General features: G+C 29.4%; 3 protein-coding genes across 3 annotated transcripts in view; all 3 read right to left on the bottom strand.

The window, feature by feature from the left end:
* Window positions 1-21,190, bottom strand: part of LOC109053974 (phosphatidylserine synthase 1-like) — a 116,341-nt gene that overhangs the window by 31,461 nt on the left and 63,690 nt on the right. The window lies entirely within an intron of this gene.
* Window positions 1-21,190, bottom strand: part of LOC109047077 (RNA-binding protein 24-like) — a 114,119-nt gene that overhangs the window by 65,168 nt on the left and 27,761 nt on the right. The gene's annotated exons all lie outside the window — the stretch shown is intronic.
* LOC109046939 (sphingomyelin phosphodiesterase 5-like) lies at window positions 7,088-19,474 on the bottom strand. Its single transcript, XM_042773275.1, has 8 exons — window positions 19,293-19,474; window positions 16,266-17,340; window positions 13,945-14,020; window positions 13,144-13,284; window positions 12,967-13,056; window positions 11,593-11,656; window positions 11,357-11,516; window positions 7,088-7,485 (listed from the first exon to the last, which is right to left on the bottom strand). Exons 2-8 carry the CDS (start codon window positions 17,271-17,273, stop codon window positions 7,381-7,383), a joined length of 1,644 nt encoding a protein of 547 aa, XP_042629209.1. The 5' UTR covers window positions 17,274-17,340; window positions 19,293-19,474; the 3' UTR covers window positions 7,088-7,380.

Genomic DNA, 21,190 nt, shown 5'->3' with positions numbered 1-21,190 from the left:
CATTAAATCCTGTATATAGAACAAATAAAAACAACAATGGATTTAACATCAAAATTGAGCGATCTAATGTTAAAATATATATGTTTTTTTATGTAATCTTCTCCCTTTAAATACTTTGGACAGTTCAAGAATGATTTATGCAATTTTATATTATTAATTTGAAAGAATTAAAAGCAGTTTCATGTCTCGTATTGTTGAACTGATAAGAGATTTAGAAAGTGATTAGTAATGCAATACGTTTTTAAGAGAGTAATAATTAGTCATAAACGGTAATCTAATTACGCATCTGAAGATGTAATTAGTAGTTTTATTAATTAGCATTTAATTTCTTTTTTAGAGTAACCCTAACTTAAGCAACAAAATATTAATATTAATACTTGGAAACAATGATACAATATTTCTCTAGTGAATTTTGGTTGATTTATTTAACAAACTAAAACCATAAAAGGGTAAATCTCAAGAAATCTGTCAAAAAAAAAAATTAATTAAATCACCCTAAAATCATAAAAAAAAATGTAATTATATATTTAATTATAAATATAATTTATTTTTTCTATAAGAAAAAAGAAGCATGTTTAAGAAACGTAATTTCCATTTTTTTATTTATATAATTTACTGTTTATTCATTATTTTTATTATTATACTGAATATTGAACGTCTGTATTATTTTAAATGTATAATACTGGATATTTATTGTTTGAATGTTTGTTGTATTTATGTTCTTATAATATTATAGGAAAATATATATTTTTTAATATTATAACATTATAGTATAATGTACTAATGTTTGTTGCACTACACTATAATATTATTATTAATAATAATTTTATTAAAAAAATATTATTATAAAACATTATAATAATAACATTAAATTATAAATTTTTTTTAACTGGGGGTACAATATAAATTAAACTATAAATTAAATAATAATTTTATAATAATAGAAATAAGCATTATTTAACTTTTTAAAACAAATAATAATAATAATAATCTAAATATCTAATATTTATTGGTTGTTTTTTGTTTTTTTATTGTTTTTTATTGTTTTTTAAATGTATTAAACTAGATATTTTTTGTTTAAATGTTATTTATTGGTTAATGTTAGATATTTAACAGTGTATTATTATTATTATTTTAAATGTATTAATAAATATTTTATTATACTTACTATAATTACTAATCAGTCTCGAAAATTTCATAAATATATCATAATATATTAAGAAAAAAAAACTTTATACTGAAGTTTGAAATCTGTATTATTTTTAAATGTATCTACTGGATATTTATTGTTTGAAGGTAGATATTAGTATGCTCTTATTATCATATAGGATAATAGATATATATATATTTATAGAAAAAGGATTATTCTTTTATTAAAGATAATATATATTATTTTTTATTATATTATGACTTAATATTATTATATTTGTATTATACTAGAATTAAAAATAAATGAAATAATTATTGTTATAAAATTGGTATTATTAATATAATAATCAATCTAAAATAATGTGATAAATGTGTCATACTGAATATTAAATTGGGAGTATGATTTTAAAAAGTAATAAAACTGGAAATTAAATTAAATTTAAAATAAATTATGATAATAACATATTTCATCTGATATCATTGAATAAACAACAATAAGTGTATATTTAACACTATGTATAAATTATAAATTAAAATAAGAGATCAAATGTTTATGATATCTTTAACAAAGATTTTATAGTTGCAACTACAAAATGATTAATGCTTTTAATGATTATTATAGATTTAATACCAATGAACAGGCCCAACTTTAAAATGATTATTGATTATAAAAGCATTAAAATTAATAAATAATAATAAATGGGAATTATGGGTAAAATGTGAGCTTCTGTGATACTTATTGCTATGAGATCTGGCAATAAAAAGTATCTCCTGTTCAAACATTATTTAGAGGCAATTCATTTGTTCACCGTAGTGTTTTAAACAAAGATAGCCAAGCGCCCATGACCCCGGGGAGCACAAACATCAACACTCTGCGAACCCACCTTAGCATCCTCAGATGAAAACCTTCTGTCCTTGTTAGGAAATGATGTCAAAGGTCAGTGGCTTTCCAGACGTCGTGAAACCGAGCAGATCGCCCACCTTCCCTCTTCTTCGTGTTGACGACTGAGATACATGCCTGGAAAAAACAAGATGCATTAAAGCAGAGTTCAGTTGAATTAAAGGGGTACTCCACCCCAAAATGAAAATTTTGTCATTAATCACTAAAAAAACTCTGTTCGTCTTCGGAACACAATTTAAGATATTTTGGATGAAAAACCACGGGGAGGCCTGTGGACCTGTCCCATAAGACTGTAGAAGTAAATAACACTGTCCAAGGTACAGAAAAGGTAATTGAAAGTCTTGTTAGAATACGTCCCATCCTGCCATCCGACGTGCAATCTGGGGTTATATGAAGCCGAGGGAACACTTTTTTAAAAGCGAATAAATTCAAAAAATAAGGACCTCTTTCAACAACACTCCCGCCCCCTCCCTTTGTCAACAGTCTCCTCTGTGTCTCTCCTATCCACCGTCTGCTGCGTATGCTCATTCTGTAATTCACCGCCGCCACAAGGATCGCGCTGTTTATAACTTGTATTATTAGCACTTTTGTTTTTATGTATAATAGGGGATACTTGTGTGACGGATGATTAGGATTTGTTTTATGAGGAAGAATTTCATACTTTTTGTGGGGATTTGACAGTGTTGTATTCTGACGACGACTTTCACACCTTTTATGGACCACGGGTTTTCATCCAAAATATCTTAAATTGTGTTCTGAAGACGAACGAAGCTTTTACGGGTTTGGAACGACATGGGAGTAAGTGATCAATGACAAAATGTAAATTTTGGGATTGAGTAACCCTTTAAGTTTGAGTTGATCAGTTCATTAATCCTGAGAGAGATCGAACCTGCCACCAGCCGAATCGTTCCCATGATGCCACAGATCGGCCGCGTCACCGCTGACGGAGGGACATCCTTCCTCACTCGATGATGAGAAGGATAGGTAGAGTTAACGATGTGGCTTGTATTACCTTCTTCAGTATATATATTTTTATGTATTTTTATATTTATGTATTATAATATTAACAATATTATTATTGTAAATGTAAATGTATTATACTGGATATGTGTTTTTGTATTTATTGTTATTATATTATAGAAAAATCTATCATTTTTATTATATTACACAACACTATAAATGTAATAATAATTTATAATAATAATATAATTTATTTGTATTATTATAAAAATATTACCTTTCAAACATGTATCTACATTAGTATACTACTATATGTATTGATTTCTTCTTAGATATTATTAACTGTCTGTATTATTTTAACTAGTATTTACACTGGATATTTGGACACTCGATGCGTAGGATATTATTATTAAATGTTTTTTTTTAATCATTAATTCCACTATAAATTAGACAATAATTTACATTATGTTGATTATAATAATAATTAACATTAAATATAAAAAATTTTATGCTGGTGGAATTTTTATTGTTGAAATGCCTAGCCATTAATATTGAGTCTTATGATATTATAGGAAAAATATAATAGTGCATTTTGAGTTACATTACACAACCCCACCCCCCTATACATTTAAATAATTATAATAAGATTATTAATTTATTAATTATTATTATAGAATATTACATTTCTCAAAAATGTATATTAGATATCTAAATATTTATTGATTCTTGTTAGATATTTAACTATTAATATTTTAAATGTATTATACTGGATATTTAGACACTGATGCTTATTATTATATTACAGGAAAATATAATCATTTTTATTATATTATATTACAATATAAATTATACAATAATTTACATCATTAATAATAATAATCAACATTACATTTTAAAAAATATTATACTGGATATTTATTGTTGAAAATGTTAGACACTGATTTTTATTATTATATTATAAGAAATATAATGTCAATATCATTTTTATTATATTACACAACACTATAAATTAAATAATCATTTATAATAATAATAATAATATTTTTAAAAAATATTATACTGGATTATTATATTATAAGAAATATAATGTCAATATCTATTATTGATCTTATAAAGAAATTTAATGTCACGATTCGATTTTTATTATATTACAACCACACGATATAATTAGTACAAATCATTTATATATATTTATAATAATAATAATAATATTTTTAAAAAATATTATACTGGATATTTATTGTTGAAAATGTTAGACACTGATTTTTATTATTATATTATAAGAAATATAATGTCAATATCATTTTTATTATATTACACAACACTATAAATTAAATAATCATTTATAATAATAATAATAATAATCTAAATATCTAACAATCAGTTTTAAAAAGTTTATTATATCACTCTTAATATTTATTGGTTAATGTTAGTTCTTATATTTTAGTTTTAAAGGGATTAAACTAATATTTTTGTTGTTTTAAATGTTACACAATGATATTTATTTGCATCATATCATTGGAAAACATAATATAATTTTTATTATATTACACTATAATATTATAATATTTTATTAAGCTATACTATAATTAATAATAATTTGAAAAATAAATAAATATTATTATTATTAATACAATTTTAAAAATGCATTATACTGAATATTAAAAAGTCAGTATTATTTTAAATGCATAATCCTTGATATTTATTGTTAGAATGATGGATAATGGTATTTATGCTCTTATTATATTATAGAAAAATATATAATTATTTTTAGTAATATATTATAATTTACTATAATATTGCACTACACCTTTAAATATTAGTAGAAAAAAAAAACAACTTATAAATGATCCTTTATGATTTATTATAATGATCATTATTATTTATAGCATGATAGTAAAAATGTATTATACTGAATATTTTTTAGGTTAATGCTTCTCAGCAGAATGTATTTTACTTCTAATTGATTTTTCTGTCGTCTGTTTTATTTTTTGTCTGTGAGGCTCATTTCTGTCGGTCGATGGTCGAGGACGTCTCCCGCTCCGTCGTCACAGGTCCTCCATGAGAGACTTCTAAGGAGTCGTGTGTCTGTCGTCTACATCAACAACACACGAAACATTCCTCTCAACGTCGTATACCCTGAAAACAAAAACCCTGAAACCCCCCAGGCTGAAACAACCAGCGCTCGTGCACAAACCATCATTTATCATCATCTACCTCAACATGCATACGTATTACTCTATTTGTGTATTACACTGTAAGTTTAAATTTAAACAAATGCAGATTTGTTGCTAGTTTTGTGGCTTTTTAAAAATGAGTTGAAAATGTAATTTAAATCCTCAAAGGGAACTATTTAAAATTCTTGAAATTCCTCACAGTTTATATTGATTAGACTCCTTTATGTTTATTTTATTGATTTTTTTTTAATAATAATAAATATTATACTATATATATTCTTATAAACATATGATGTATTTTAAAAACTTCAGCTGATATTATTAATTATTGTTGTAATAAAATAAGAATAGATTTGATTTAAATGGTGGTAATTAGTATGTATTTTTTTCATTTTATTTAATTTTATTTTGATTTAATTTATTATTAAACTTTTTGAAAAACGAATTGATTTTATAATTAATAATTAATATAATTTAAATATTATTTTATTTTTTTTATTTTTTTTTTTATATTTTTTTATTGTTAATTATTTTTTTAATTTTTTTGTAATTTATATTGATTATATTTACCTATATTATGTTATTATTTTAATTTTTAAAATTTGCTTTAATTTTTTTTTTTTAAATTTGGCTTTGTATATATATAGTATAGGTATATAGTATATATATATATATATATTATTTTCTGTATGATTTTGGCATTTATTTATTTTTTTAATTTACTTTTACATTTTTCTGTATTTATTATTAGTTATAATGATAGCAAATTTTATATATATTATTTTCTGTATGATTCTGGCATTTATTTATTTTTTTATAATTTGCTTTTTTGTTTCTTTCGTTTTTATTTGTTTTTTTTTTTTGTTATGATGTTTTGTATTTTTTTTTTTATTTTTTTTTTTGGCAGTTATTTATTTTTTATTATTTGCTTTTACATTTTTATGTATTTATTATTAGTTACAATAATAGCAAATATTACATCTATTATTTTATATTTATTATTTTCTGTATGATTTTGGCATCGCAAGAGATCAAGAGGAAGCTGAAGGGAAAAGTCGCCTGCTGCTGAGCATCAATAAACAAGTTTTGTGTAATCTGTGTCTCCAAACACAACAAGCTGCCCACTTAAATAACATTTTGAGAAATAATAATGTCCAAAAACATGCAGTCTAGAGAGACATCTCACTGCAGTGCTGTCCAGAATGCTGTCTGGGTTGGTGTCTAGATTGGTTTTTAGGTAGGCAGATCCGCGGACTGAACATGGTTGAAAGATTGTTGAAGGTCTGCTGGAGTTCTGCTCGAGTCATCTAATAATCGATCACCCCTCATCGATGAGCATCAGAGGGAACTAATACTCACAGGCTGAAGGTGTTGTAGGTGGCCGCCATTTTTCCACCAGTTCGCTCCTGACCTTCGTGACGTGTCACTGCGAAAACAAACCGGAAATGACCTCTGTCTGGAGGACCGATAAAAGTCCCGAGCTGTAATAAAAGTCCCATGTAATATGTTCGTCTCTGATTATTTATGTTTAAAATAAAAAACTATATATGTAATTTATATAAATATACTATTTTATTATTTTTTTTAAACTAAAAAAATTAATGTAATTGTTTATTGTTATTAATAAAAAAAAACACATTTAGGACATCTAGAGTTTAAAAATAAAATAACGATAGAGATTATTCTTAGTTATTTTGTGCATCGAGATGTGTAAGATCAGGTTAGCTGCCATTAAATGTCTATGTAAAATGTAATACGCATTTACTATTTTTGACAAGAAAATAAAGCATGATTTGAAATCTCTTTGCAAGGTGTTGTGTATCGCGTACAATACAATAATAATAATAACTCTTCACAGCAGAACAACCTTTAGAAAAAAAGTCAAAGAACACAAGTTATGAAAAAACACATTCTACGCTTTTATTAAAATATATTTGCAAAATGGTTTCTGTGCTGTCATGAAAAAAAACATGTCATTAAACAAAAAACAAGAGCAGAATGTAATGCATGTGTGTGTGATATCTATGCTTTGATGAACTGTACAGAGAGCAGACGCACAGGGAAGAGTGTCAGAACTATTGCTCTGATCGTACGGTGATATCTGCTGTTTCTCCGTATCTCAAGCAGTTAACAATGACAGGTAACTTTGGTGACTTTCTGACAGATGTGCTACAGTGTGGTCAGTCTGGTCCACTAGAAAGCAGGCTGTGGATCCAGAGAGACGGCGAGTCTGAAGGCCAGAGGAACGTGATCCGTCAGTCCAGCCAGCTGCGTGACGTACGTAAACTCCTCCAGCTCCTGAAACACAGCCAGCACATCAACATTAGTTCACTTCCTTCTGAAGATCCAGCTTCGAAGAGCTCGACACGATCCCAGCCGAGGAATAAGAGTCTGATCTGTGCATCTGTGCTTAAAAACGTAAATACATGTTTATTGTTTTAATAAAATGAGAGATGGTTTTTCTAGATGAGACTCTTATTCCGTTTGTCCCCATTGAAGTCCATTATATGGAGAAAAATACAGAGATGTTTTCTTTAACCCTTTAACTGTCACCCCCCATTTTTTAAAATAGGCATTAAAGTGCACTATCCAAACTTAAATTGTTGTATTTTATGAACACTTTGGAATATAGACCTAAGGTTGGTTTTTAAAGAAGGAAATTAGCAGATTTTGGCAAAAGTGGAATTAAAAAAAAAAATTAAAGTATCAAAAAGTTATAGAAGTTTAAATGTACTCTAAATAAAATGCGCTATATTAATTTTATTTTATTTTATTTATTATAAATATTTTACATAACAGGTTTTACTCTAAAAATGGTATAAAATGTAAAGCCCTCGTTGTTATAATAAGTTATGTTCCAAATTTGAAGTTGATATGAAAAAAATTGATTGAGGTTCCTGTGAGATTTTATTTAGGGCGTCATACCACCAAACAGCCTACTGGGAGCCAATCAAAAACTCCTTTGAATTTTGTTTAATGAAATTTTTCCCTAGATTTCTCTGTCAATTTTACTTCTATCTCAAAATACACCACCAAATATGGAATCCTGGAGACTCAGGGACCTTTCCAGTGATATGTTTGTTGCCAAGATTAATAAAAAGTTTTGATTCTAAAAGACTGTAATGCATTTTGTAATATGACACTTGACTCCGCCCACTAAGGGTGAGGAGACCGCCATAAGATTTTAAAGTACCATTTCCATGGTAACGCAATATCCAATTTCAAAATGGTTTTCACAGGATGAATCCTTCTAAATTTTCAAATGATATATAATTTATGATGATTACTAAAAGATTTTATAGAGAAAACAGACAACAAAAAAAGAGCGCCAAGCGTCCCACAGGTGGGACGGTAACAGTTAAGGGGTTAAAAAGACCAGAAAGACATGAACATCTCGGATAGATGAACCATCAGGAGACTTTTATTCTGGAAGTGAACTAAACCTTTAATTACATTAGTTAACATGAACTAACGATGAAAAATATTTGTAAAAACACATTAGTTCATGATAATTTCAATATTTACTAATACATTTGACAACTTCCATTTTCAGTTTTTTGATGTTTTTGTCATTTTATTTGTTCTTTTTAAATGTTTGTTAATTTTAAAGTTAACATGAAAAAACTTAATAAATCTTAATTAAATTAAATTATTATTAGATTATTAAAATCAAAAGTTAATATTACTTTTTTAGTTTTTATTTTTATATTTTCTTTTTTTATTTTAATTTCAGTTAAAGTTTTAGTAGTTGTATTGTGTGCTTGTCATTTTTATTACTCATTAAATGTCTTTAGAATATTTATTAATATTTTGAATTAGTTTTTAGATATTTTTTTCTTAGTAAAATTAAATTCCAACAATTACTAATATTTCATTAACATCAAAAGTTGCATTTGTTAATATTATCATTTATTTTTTTATTTTTAAATTTTCCTTTTTTATTTTGAACTTCAGTAAAGTTTTAGTTTTTTGTTGTTGTTTTTGTCATTTTTATTAGTTGTTTTTAAATATTTTTGTTTTTTTTTTTTGTTTTTAGATTTTGTTTTTTTGTTTTTTTTTTTTTAATTTTTATTTAAAAATACTTCTGAAGCAATTTATTAATCTTAATAAAATTCAATTCAATCAATTACTATTAGATTATTAAAATCAAAAGTTTTCTGTTAATATTATTTTTTATTTTTATATTTTCTTTTTTATTTTAATGTCAGTTAAAGTTTTAGTCATTTTGTTGTGTGCTTGTAATTTTTATTAGTAGTTACATGACTTTATAATATTTATTAATATTTTGAATTAGTTTTTATTTTATTTTTTTCATTTTAAATTTCATTGAAGCCATCAATGAAAAATACTTTTAAAGCATTTATTAATCTTAATTAAATTCAATTACAACAAAAACTAATATTTCATTAACATCAAAAGTTGCATTTGTTAATATTATCATTTTTATTTTTTATTTTTAAATTTTCCTTTTTCATTTCGAACTACAGTAAAGTTTTAGTTTTGTTGTTGTTTTTGTAATTTTTATTAGTTGTTTTTAAATATCTATGTAGTATTTTTTCATATTTCGAATTAGCTTTAATCTGTTTTCATTTTAAAGTTAACATGAAAAATACTTCTGAAGCATTTATTAATCTTAATTAAATTCAGTTCAAACAATTACTATTACTTTGTTAAAATCAAAAGTTGTCTGTTAATATTATTATTATTTTTTTTATATTTTATTTTTTTATTTTAATGTCAGTTAAAGTTTTAGTAATTGTATTGTGTGCTTGTCATTTTTATTAGTAGTTACATGTCTTTATAATATTTATTAATATTTTTAATTAGTTTTTATATTTTTTTTATTTAAAATTTCACTGAAGTAAACATGAGACATATTTTAAAGCATTTATTAATCTTAATTAAATTAAATTCCATCAACAACTAATATTTCATTAACATCAAAAGTTGCATTTGTTAATATTATCATTAATTTTTTATTTTTAAATTTTCCTTTTTTTATTTCGAACTTCAGTAGTTTTAGTTTTTTGTTGTTGTTTTTGTTATTTTTATTAGTTGTTTTTAAATATCTATGTAGTATTTTTTCATATTTTGAATTAGCTTTAATCTGTTTTCATTTTAAAGTTAACATGAAAAATACTTTTAAAGCATTTATTAATCTTAATTAAATTTAATTGCAACAATTACTATTAGAATATTAAAATAAAACGTTGTCTCTGTTAATATTATTTTTTATTTTTTTATTTTCTTTTTTATTTTAATTTCAGTTAAAGTTTTAGTAATTGTATTGTGTGCTTGTTATGTTTATTACTCATTAAATGTCTTTATAATATTTATTAATATTTTGAATTAGTTTTTATATATTTTTTAATTTAAGATTTCACTGAAGTAAACATGAGCCATATTTTAAAGCATTTATTAATCTTAATTAAATTAAATTCCAACAATAACTAATATTTCATTAACATCAAAAGTTGCATTTGTTAATATTATCATTAATTTTATATTTTTACATTTTCTTTTTCATTTCGAACTTCAGTAGTTTTAGTTTTTTGTTGTTATTTTTGTTATTTTTATTAGTTGTTTTTAAATATCTATGTAGTATTTTTTCATATTTTGAATTAGCTTTAATCTGTTTTCATTTTAAAGTTAACATGAAAAATACTTTTAAAGCATTTATTAATCTTAATTAAATTTAATTGCAACAATTACTATTAGAATATTAAAATAAAACGTTGTCTCTGTTAATATTATCATTAATTTTTTATTTTATTTTTTATTCTAATTTCAATTAAAGTTTTAGTAATTTTATTTAGTTTGCTTGTAATTTTTTTTTACTTATTAAATGTCTTTATAATATTTATTAATATTTTGAATTAGTTTTTATATATTTTTTTTTATTTAAAATTTTACTGAAGTAAACATGAGCCATCAATGAAAAATATTTTAAAGCATTTATTAATCTTAATTAAATTAAATTCCAACAATAACTATTATTTCATTAACATCAAAAGATACATTTGTTCATTTTTTTTTTTGTTAAAGTTCTAGTGATTTTTTATTACTCAACTACAAATGTATTGCTGTTATTAGTTTATTCATTAACTAACATTAACCTCATTGTAAAGTGTTACAAACTCAGAAAGATGGCTACGATCAGCAAACGCACAGTTTTTCCGTGACTGGACACAGCGCTCTCTCGATACAGGAGGTAATCGATCCGGCGGCCCGTCCAGGGCTGATCAGACTCAGGATAGACCAGAGGAACACCTCCGAGCGCCACCGGTGGAGAAATATAGTCCTTACGCAGTTCTTCAGTCTCCAGAGTCCTGCAGAGACGATCAAACATCCATTAGATCACAAAACAGCAAAACCTTCATCTAAAAACAGATGCAAATCTCTCACCGCTGCAGGCTGTCTGGTGTCCTCGTGTTCTCATCGTAGAGCGTGGGATGCTCCAACAGGGTTCCTACAAACAAAACCATCACACGTTTCGTGCTTAAATACTTACATTTGGAATTTCACAAAATAAAATCATTTTTAATTGTAATTACACTTTAATTATTTATGTAAAAACAAAACATACAATAAATATACAATAAATAATAGATGGAAAAAACATCTTAACACCCAAATTAATTTTTATATTTAAAAATAAATAATATAATTAATTAATTAATTAATAAAAAATAACATCCTAATCATTCCCAACCTAAATTTTAAAATTGAAAATGTAAATAAATAAAATTAAAAACACCAACAACATCATAATAGTTTACACCCAACCAGTGTCATTTTTAGTATCACTGAGATACTATTATAGTTTTTATTAATATTTGAAATCAGTTATATTTAAATTTTCTGTTATTTTAATTTGAGTTAAAATATTATATATTAATATATATATATATATATATCTATATATATATAATATATATATAATATATATATATATATAATATATATTTTTTTTTGGTGTTTTAGTAATTTTTTGTATATTTTGAAACGTCTTTAATAAAATTATTATTATATATTGTACGTATCTTTATTGTTTTTATTGTTTTTTTTATTTCTATTTTTTTTTTTTATTTTTTAGTTATTATTGTTGTTTTATGTTTATGTGGTTTTTTTTTTTTTTTAATCTTGTTTTTATATATATATACAATTTTTTTTTTCAGTAAAATTTTATTTTATTTTATTTCAAGTAATTAAATTGTTTTTTAATTATTTTCATTTTAGTTTCAGTTTTAGTTTACTGTAACACTGCATCCAACCTAAATTTTCAAAAAAAAAAAAAAAAAAATACAATTAAAATAAAATTAATTTTAATTAATTAAATAATTAAATAAATTAAATATATATATATATATATATAGATAGATATTATATCTATATATATATATATATATATATATACATTTGCAGTAAAATGTAATTTTATTTTATTACAAGTAATTAAATTGTTTTTTAATGATTTTAATTTTAGTTTCAGTTTTAGTTTACTGTAACACTGCATCCAACCTAAATTTTCAAACTGAAAAAAATAAATACAATTAAAATTAACAACATCCTAACTGTCATATCTAACCAAAATTTTTAAATAAAATAAAAATAAGTTAGCTATTAATTAAATAATACTTATAAAAAAGAAACCATCTTAAGTTTTTATTCAACCACACAACATCAGCTGAGGAACAGAAACAGAAACTTTTCACTCTAAAGCGTAGATTTTCTTTCCCCAAATTGCATTGGGATGCAAATGAACAGTAACTGTGTTACCGATGACCCATGGCTTCTCTCTCCCGGCTCCGGCTCTGCAGGGGTCCATATAGTCCTCAAACACACTGTGGCTTTGCTCCAGTCTGTCGTCTGAAAACACAGACATTAATGAGGCTGTTTTTCCTGAACGACCTCTGCATAAACACTGCTCTGTGTGTTGTGTTATTCAGAACGAACTTGGAGAGCAGTTGTCAAAGTTAAAGTCTCCACAGAGCACATCAAACACCACCATCTCATCTTCTCGTCTGGTCACTGCCTGGAACTCATTGATCCATTTGGTCAACATGTTCAGCTGCTCGAAGCGAATCGCTCCGTCCCCTGAGCAGCAAACACGTGCATATTCAATAATAATAATAATAAAGAAATGCAATTATTTAAATGCATCATTGCAACTCATAAGAGTGCAGCTTTTCAGAATTATTTGAATGCATCATTGCAATTAATTTTTTTTTTATATGTGTCATTATTTATTCATCCTCATGTTGTTCCAAACCTGTATTTGAGAACTAAGATTAAGTTATTTAATTTTATTTAACACTATCATGATGCTTTGTTTTTCTTTGCTTTTGCTGTTGTTGTATGGCAGGGTTTGTGTGCTGATGATGAAATAATTAATTAAATATTTAAACATTAAAAATTTTACTGTTCAAAAACTTTTGACTGCTAGTATATATATATATATATATATATATATATATATATATATATATATATATATTGCATTTAATGTACAATACATTTTCATGGTTTATAATTGCTGTTTTTTATTCCAGCACTATTTTAGTTTTCATTCCGTATTCATTTCAAAAACTATCGGTTGATTAATCGGTTATCGGTCAGTGGAGTCCAACCTAGTTATCGGTATCGGTAAAACCCAATATCGGTCGAGCTCTATTTAGAATGACATGAAGGTGAATAAATAAACAGAATGTAAACTTTTCATGTAAACTATTTCTGTAAATGCATCTTAACACTTGCCTTCAGGAGCGTGCAGGTGAGTGCAGTTAATATACCCGACCATTTTCTTCTCACCTTTTCGTAACCCGATTTCCACCTTGTGAGAAAACAATTTCCTTTTTTAGTTCGTTAGTTTCCAGCCCTTATATAAAACGTTCTGGATCAAACTTGACAGGGATAGTTTAGCCAAAAATGACAAATCTGTCATCATTTACTCCTCCACTTGTTCCAATCCTGTATGAGTTTCTTTCTTCTGTTGAACACAAAAGAAGATATTCTGAAGAACGCTGGTCTTAAAGGGACAGCAGCCTATAAATACCTGCTCCTGTCTGTGTCATTAATGATAATCAAACAACAAACAGCTTAATCTATATAGTGAAAACTATCCTGTGTTATTTTACACTTAATTATTACTGAATACCACTATTAGAACTTACTTTATTTGTAACTTTTTTCTACTATAGTTATATCTGCTTGTAATGTATGTTCTTATTTTATTACTGACTGTTCACTTGTAATCAATAATGTTTGAACTTTATTAGATAGGCTAGTAGTTTTTGCTGTGGTATCAATGAGGTACTTAAAGTGCTCTTTAAGTAATAAATGGAAAGCAAAGTTACATTTGTCTGGGAATTTTGCTTTCTAGGTCCAGAACAACTTGACCTAATTTGATAAATATACCTAAAAACAAAAAATTGTTACTTAAAAAAATATATTAAAAAAGAAGAAAACCAGCTCGTTGCTAATTAAACATTTCTCATTTTCGTTTAGTTTAACTTGATGTACTAAAGTTACTAAAATAAAACTGAAATAAGAATAAGTAAAAACTATATAGACATATTTTTAAAATAAATAAATGATAGGATTGTAAAAAGCTATATATTTACCAAAACAACTAGTCAATGGGTTGTATGAACCAGGGTTACTATCATTAACTAAAACGTTTTTTTTTGTTTGTTTTTTTTTACTGATTGACAGATCAGTTTTGTTATCTTTTATTCCATTGTATGGAAAAAAAATACTATGGAAGCCAATGGCTACCATCAACCATTTGGTCAACAACATTCTTCAAAATATCTTCTTTTGGGTTCAGCAGAAGAAAGAAACTCATACAAGATTGGAACAACTTAACGGTGAGTAAGGAGCTGCTCATACAGAACGCAAAACGCAACCGTCATACATGTTCATGTACCACGTATTTACATAGAAAGATAATTGAAAAGTAGCTCACTGGAATGGAACAATGCATTCTGTGTGAACGGCCCCTAACTTGACACGGCGTCTTAAAGGGACAGTTCACCCAAAAATTTAAATGACCCCATGATTTACTCACCCTCAAGCCAACCTAGGTGTGTATATATAAAAAATATCCTCGCTCTCCCAAGCTTTATAATGGCAGTGAATGGGTGTTATTTTTCTATAGTCCAAGAAGATGTCAAATAAAGCACATCCATCCATCATAAAAAGTGCTCCACATGGCTCCGGGGGGTGAGTAAAGGCCTCCTAAAGCGAATCGATGTGTTTTTTTTGCATTTAAAACTTTATAAACAGTAATCTCTAGCTTCCGCTAACTGTCGTACGCGCATTCATTCCGGCGGTTGACAAAGGCGTAGCGTAAGCTCCGGTGAGAATATACTAGTCTCTTGAGAACTGGCGTTTTTTTACAGGAGCAAAGGAAGCAAAGTTTCCGTACTTTAGCAAAGGAAAACCAGTCTCCTCTCGGCTTATATCGAAATACTCCCACATTTTTCTTTATAAATCCTCGTTTTGTACTTCTAATTCGTGACTGGTGTTTTGTTCCACTCTCTCATTTCTCACCATGCCTTACGCTTCAGCTACGTCATCCACCGGAATGAATGCGCGTATGACAGTTAGCGCAATCTAGAGATTACGTTTTATAAAGTTTTAAATAAGGATTTTTTTCTTACAAAAATGCATTAATTCACAACAGGAGGCCTTTATTCAACCCCCAGAGCTGTGTGGGACACTTTTTATGATGGATGGACGCACTTTATTGGACTTCTTTTGGACTATTGAAAAATAACACCCATTCACTGCCATTATAAAGCCTGGAAGAGCCAGAACTTTTTTTAGATAAAACTCCGACTGGATTCGTCTGAAAGAAGAAAGTCATATACACCTAGGATGGCTTGAGGGTGAGTAAATCATGGGCTAATTTTCATTTTTGGGTGAACTAGTCCTTCTAGCGTGTTTACATACAAAAACAATGGAAGAGTAGCGCACTGGAATTAAAAAACGCATTCTGTGTGAACAACCCCATAATGATGACATCATTTTAATTTTTGATGGACTAGGCTATCCCTTTAAATCGGATGTCACACCTTTACAGTGAGCAGTCCTTTGGCAGCCAGAGCGTCTTCTCCTCGTCCGTTGGGAAAGCAGTGATACTCAGCCTCCATCACGGGATAGCGACTAGCCAGGAACAAACCGCTGTTAAAAAACTTAAAAGATGAGCATGTTCCAGCAGGCTGGCAGGCGTAGACGCCGACGTCGTAGAGCACGTGTCCATAGAGCGGACCGAGAGCCCGCGTGAGCTTCAAAGCAGCTCGCTTATCGAAAACCTCCTGGAAACACATAACGTCCACGGAGGACGGGAACAGAGCGGACACTTCCACCGGCACATCCGCGTCCCGTAAGAGTGTCCGAGGCGGATCCTTGTGCTGGTTAGAGTTCTGGTTGCAGCTAGGTTTGGGAAGGTCGTCGGTTTCACGAATATCTTCCAACGGATTGGTCGCGGAAACGTCTATGGATCCGTACGAGGATGGCGCCGGTTGTGGGATCAAACTGCTGGATGGTGTAACGGTGCTGCAGCTGCTGGGAGAATCGACGAAGATACAGATGTGAGGGCGCGTGACACCCTGCACGATGCTTTTCCCGATGTATGCTGCGCGGTTTTGCGTGTGCCCGAGGTTGTTGAAGCGTGCAACACCGTCGGGAAGCATGCACAAGTTTCCCGACAAAAACACGAAACTGACTTTCCCAGACTCTTCCCACCTAGCATTGCGATCCTCCATGGGAATGATCTGCTCCTGATGGTGGTACGCGAACGGCCGGCGTACGGCCTGCAGTGGCACCCATAGCACGAACCCCAGGAGGGCAAACGGCGTGGAGATTATGAACAGGATGAAGAAGAGGACGAAGCCGAAGACGACCTGAAGCGGGTGAAGGTAGCACTCCATTTCGCGCCGCAACATGTGCTCCAGACTGGTGGAGATGCAGACGGCGAGGAGATGGTCCAGGAACCAGAAACAAGGGAAGATCAGACCCCATCCTACGGCATGGAGACCTTCCAGGAAGAAATTGGGGAAAGGAGACTCTCTTAAAGACATGCCTCAGCGCCACGTGCCTCCCAAAGAAACCTTCTCATCTCAGATCCTCCACACAACCGCTGGAACTCTGTAGCAAAATGACAGATACGGTGAAAAACTTGCAATGTTAGGAAAGTGAAAAGCTATAAGTTTACTAGGGATGTAACGATTCAAACGTGTGACAATTCAAATCGGTTGAGACGCTTAACAAATCGTAATTCAATGAAGGGGTAGTTTATATGAATGTATGTCTGAGGGGAACTGACTGTCTTTGGAAAAGTTTAGATGGTATTTTTTCTTTTCATCTTGTCTCTGTATAATGCAAATTAAAGTTCATAAGTGCAGCACTGCTTTGTTTACAGCGGTAACCAAGGAAACGCTTTAAGCTCCACCTGCTGCAGAGTTCATAAGTGCTTTGTTTACAGCGGTAACCAGGGAAACGCTTTAAGCTCCACCTGCTGCAGTGTTCATAAGTGCTTTGTTTACATCGGTAACCAAGGAAACGCTTTAAGTGCCACCTGCTGCAGTGTTCTTAAGTGCTTTGTTTACGGCGGTAAACCGAGGAAACGCTTTAAGCGCCATCTGCTGCGGTGTCCATAAGTGCTTTGTTTACGGCGGTAACCCAAGGAAACGCTTTAAGCTCCACCTGCTGCAGTGTTCATAAGTGCTTTGTTTACGGCGGTAACCAAGGAAACGCTTAAGCTCCACCTGCTGCAGTGTTCATAAGTGCTTTGTAACCAAGGAAACGCTACGACCTGTTCATAAGTGCTTTGTTTACTTAAGCTCCACCTGCTGCAGTGTTCATAAGTGCTTTGTTTACGGCGGTAACCAAGGAAACACTTTAAGCTCCACCTGCTGGCCGAGAGTGAATCTGCGTCTCGTTCAGCTCGTCTGCTGTTTCTGTTTCTGTTTCATGCAGATATGTTTATGTATAGTTTCACAAAACTGTAGTCAAAACATTCTTGTTTTTGCTTCAAATTTCTAAATTATACAATCTAATTTAGATTAAAAACTGCTCATGTTGCATGTGTTCAGTATCTTTGTTTGGATCATGATTAAAATGCAGTGGTTGCCTCTAATTTTAAATGGAAAGACCACAGACAAAGCCTTATTTTATTAATATGAATAGATTTATTTTATTTGTGTTATTTATTTGATTTGTTTTGATTTCTGTTTATTTGATTTCTGAAGATCATGAGACACTGAAGACTGGAGTAATGATGCTGAAAATACAGCTGCACATCACAGAAATAAATTATATTTTAAAATATATCAAAATATAAAACCATTATTTTAAATTGCTATAATATTTCACAATATTACAGTTTTTTTCTGTATTTTTGATCTAATAAATACAGCCTTGATGAGTAGAAGAGACAAGTCTCACTGATTCCAAACTTTTGAACTGGCAGTGTGCAGTATATTTGAAAAGAATTGTTTTTGTCATCTGGAAGCCTTGGTGTGAAATGTAAAAACAAAAACATCAAGCCTCCTCCTGCACCAAAACTATCTCTATCTAATATAATCCAAGTCCTGTGGGTTTAACTCAACTCAACACACAGCAACTGTGACAGAAAACAGCCCTGCCCACATCTACAACAGCACGCGATGAAATGCATGATATGTTATCTAAGAGATGGAAGCTGCTGCATTTCCTCTGATGCACACGCACGCACACACACACACACACACACACACACACACACACACACAGCGAGAGATTAGAAGCTTACATCTGCTCTTAAACAGCATGCAGGATTAATATGTGGATTTAACACTGACACGATCTAATGCAATAATCGATCATCAGTTGCACGTCACTGCAGCATCAGCGCAACAACAGCGTGCATGACGTCATCCTGCACCTGCACCAAATTATCATATTATAATTATTCTCTCTCTCTCTTTCTCTCTCTCTCTATATATATACAAATCAGTCATTCTCGCATCTAAAAACCGGATCCCGGTCAGCAGGGCGGCTGACCGCAGCGGCCGCGCGCTCGTGAAATTCACCTGTCTGTCTGTCTGTCTGTCACTCACCTGACTCGGTTTTCCGGGCGCGACGGTCTTTGTCGTAAACGCGGGCTGATGTTGTGGCTCATGACGGTCCGTCCTTGTGTCGGACAGCTTTCTGAGTCTCTGCTGCCGCTCGCGTCCCGCACATTAGCGATGTTCGATGCTTGAACGAATCGTTCTTTTGAGTCGGTTCCCAGGAAGTAACCGAATGAGCCGGTTCAACCAACTGACGAAGTTTGCCGAGGATTGCCGAGGACTCTGACGAGTGAGTTGCACTTGAACGAGCCTGATGCATAAGGTTCCTTTATAACAAACAAAACAATAGGCTACTGGAGATATTTGCTTATTGTTGTTTTTTTTATTAAGAAGTGGATTTTTTTTTATTAAATGATGGAAAAACCTTAATTTTAGCACGGTTCATTGTGCATGCAGATCATATTGTAAGTTGTTTAAGCGAAATCAAGGAGTTTATAAAACAGGTTTATTCTTTCTTTCTACTTCTTGAATGTTTCAATGATACACCATTGCACTGAGTTGTTAGAAAAGAAATGCGTAGTGGGCGGCATCACTGCTCGATGACGTCAGGAACCGATGACTCGGCTTTTTGAACCGGTTCACTGAGCCGAACTGTCTGAAAAGAACCGATTCGCGGAAATGAATCGGACTTTGCGCGCGCTTCTGCAAAGCCCTTCGCTTCCTGGATGTTTGGGGCCCCGGAGACCCCTGTGCTCTGTGAAGTCAGATAAAACGAGCTACTGTTTGAGGAATCACGTTGAGCAGCATTAAAATATCTCTGAACTTTGTCCAGACTGATCTTGGAGTGCTCTTTTTTTTGTCTAAAGCTACATCATATATGATATAAATATTCATATACAATATATTATGCAAATATTCATTGCGTCTTACTGATATATCAAAAGAATGCAGTGAATATTTATATAATTTATTATTATAAAATGTGAGCAATTTGTTGGTTTTACTGCATTCAGTATAAACATATATTGACATCTCCGAGCTTCAGTTGACATGTTCTCAATATTATTTTAACACTTGTGATGAAGGGAGTCATGAAGGGAAGTTAATAAAATGTAAAGTTTGTGAAGTTTTAGCTTTATTTAAAAAAGTGGCCCATTTTAGCTGATGGACCAGAAACTAAATGGTCTTGAAAACTTAATTGAATATATAAAAGTATTTTTTATTGATTGATTGATTTTCATTTGGACTAGCATCTAAAAAAAAAATACTGAAAATCTGAAAAGATAAAATTCAAGCTGATAAAATATTATTGTTATTATTATTATTATTATTATAGATATTGAATGTATTTATTTGGACTAGCAACTACACAAAAATTATAAAAATCTTGAAGATGTAATTCAGGCTGCCAAAATATTATTTATTTATTTATTAATATATGTATGTATGTATGTATTTATTTATTTATTTATTTTAATTCATTAATCTTTTTTATTTTTATTTTATTTGGACTAGCAGCTACACAAAAATATTGAAAATGTTAAAGATATAATTCAGGCTGCCAAATTATTATTATTATTATTATTTATTAATTATTATTATTATTTTTGGACTAGCAACTACACAAAAATATTGAACATCTTGGAGATATAATTTAGGCGGCCAAAATATTATTATTATTAATCTTTCTACTTTTTTTATTAATAATTCATTTTTTATTTATTTTTATTTTTTATTTTTTTGTTTTTTTGGATTAGCAGATACACAAATATTGATTGTAATTTTTTTTTTTTTTTTTTTTTTATTTTTTTTTTTTATTTTTATTTATTTTGCAAATAAATTATGTTTCTTCATCCATTTGAAATAAAAACACACTTTGGAGTCGATCACAAACGACTGGACTTGGACTCTGATGTTATCAACGGAACGCTTGCAGATGAATGCAA

Source organism: Cyprinus carpio, chromosome A16 (assembly GCF_018340385.1).
Source record: "Cyprinus carpio isolate SPL01 chromosome A16, ASM1834038v1, whole genome shotgun sequence".
Taxonomy (NCBI): Eukaryota; Metazoa; Chordata; class Actinopteri; order Cypriniformes; family Cyprinidae; genus Cyprinus; species Cyprinus carpio.
The sequence above is the reverse complement of the archived record's forward strand: the minus strand, read 5'-3'. Positions and strand labels throughout refer to the sequence as shown.

Excerpts from the sequence above, each read along its gene's own strand:
- LOC109046939 (XM_042773275.1), bottom strand. The coding sequence starts at position 17,273 with ATGTCTTTAAGAGAGTCTCCTTTCCCCAATTTCTTCCTGGAAGGTCTC. Across the intron at positions 13,285-13,944 it reads TCACCTGCACGCTCCTGAAG|GGGACGGAGCGATTCGCTTC; the intron begins GCAAGTGTTAAG and ends TTTGCTGCTCAG. Across the intron at positions 7,486-11,356 it reads TGTCCAGTCACGGAAAAACT|GAGCTGGAGGAGTTTACGTA; the intron begins GTGCGTTTGCTG and ends GCTGTGTTTCAG.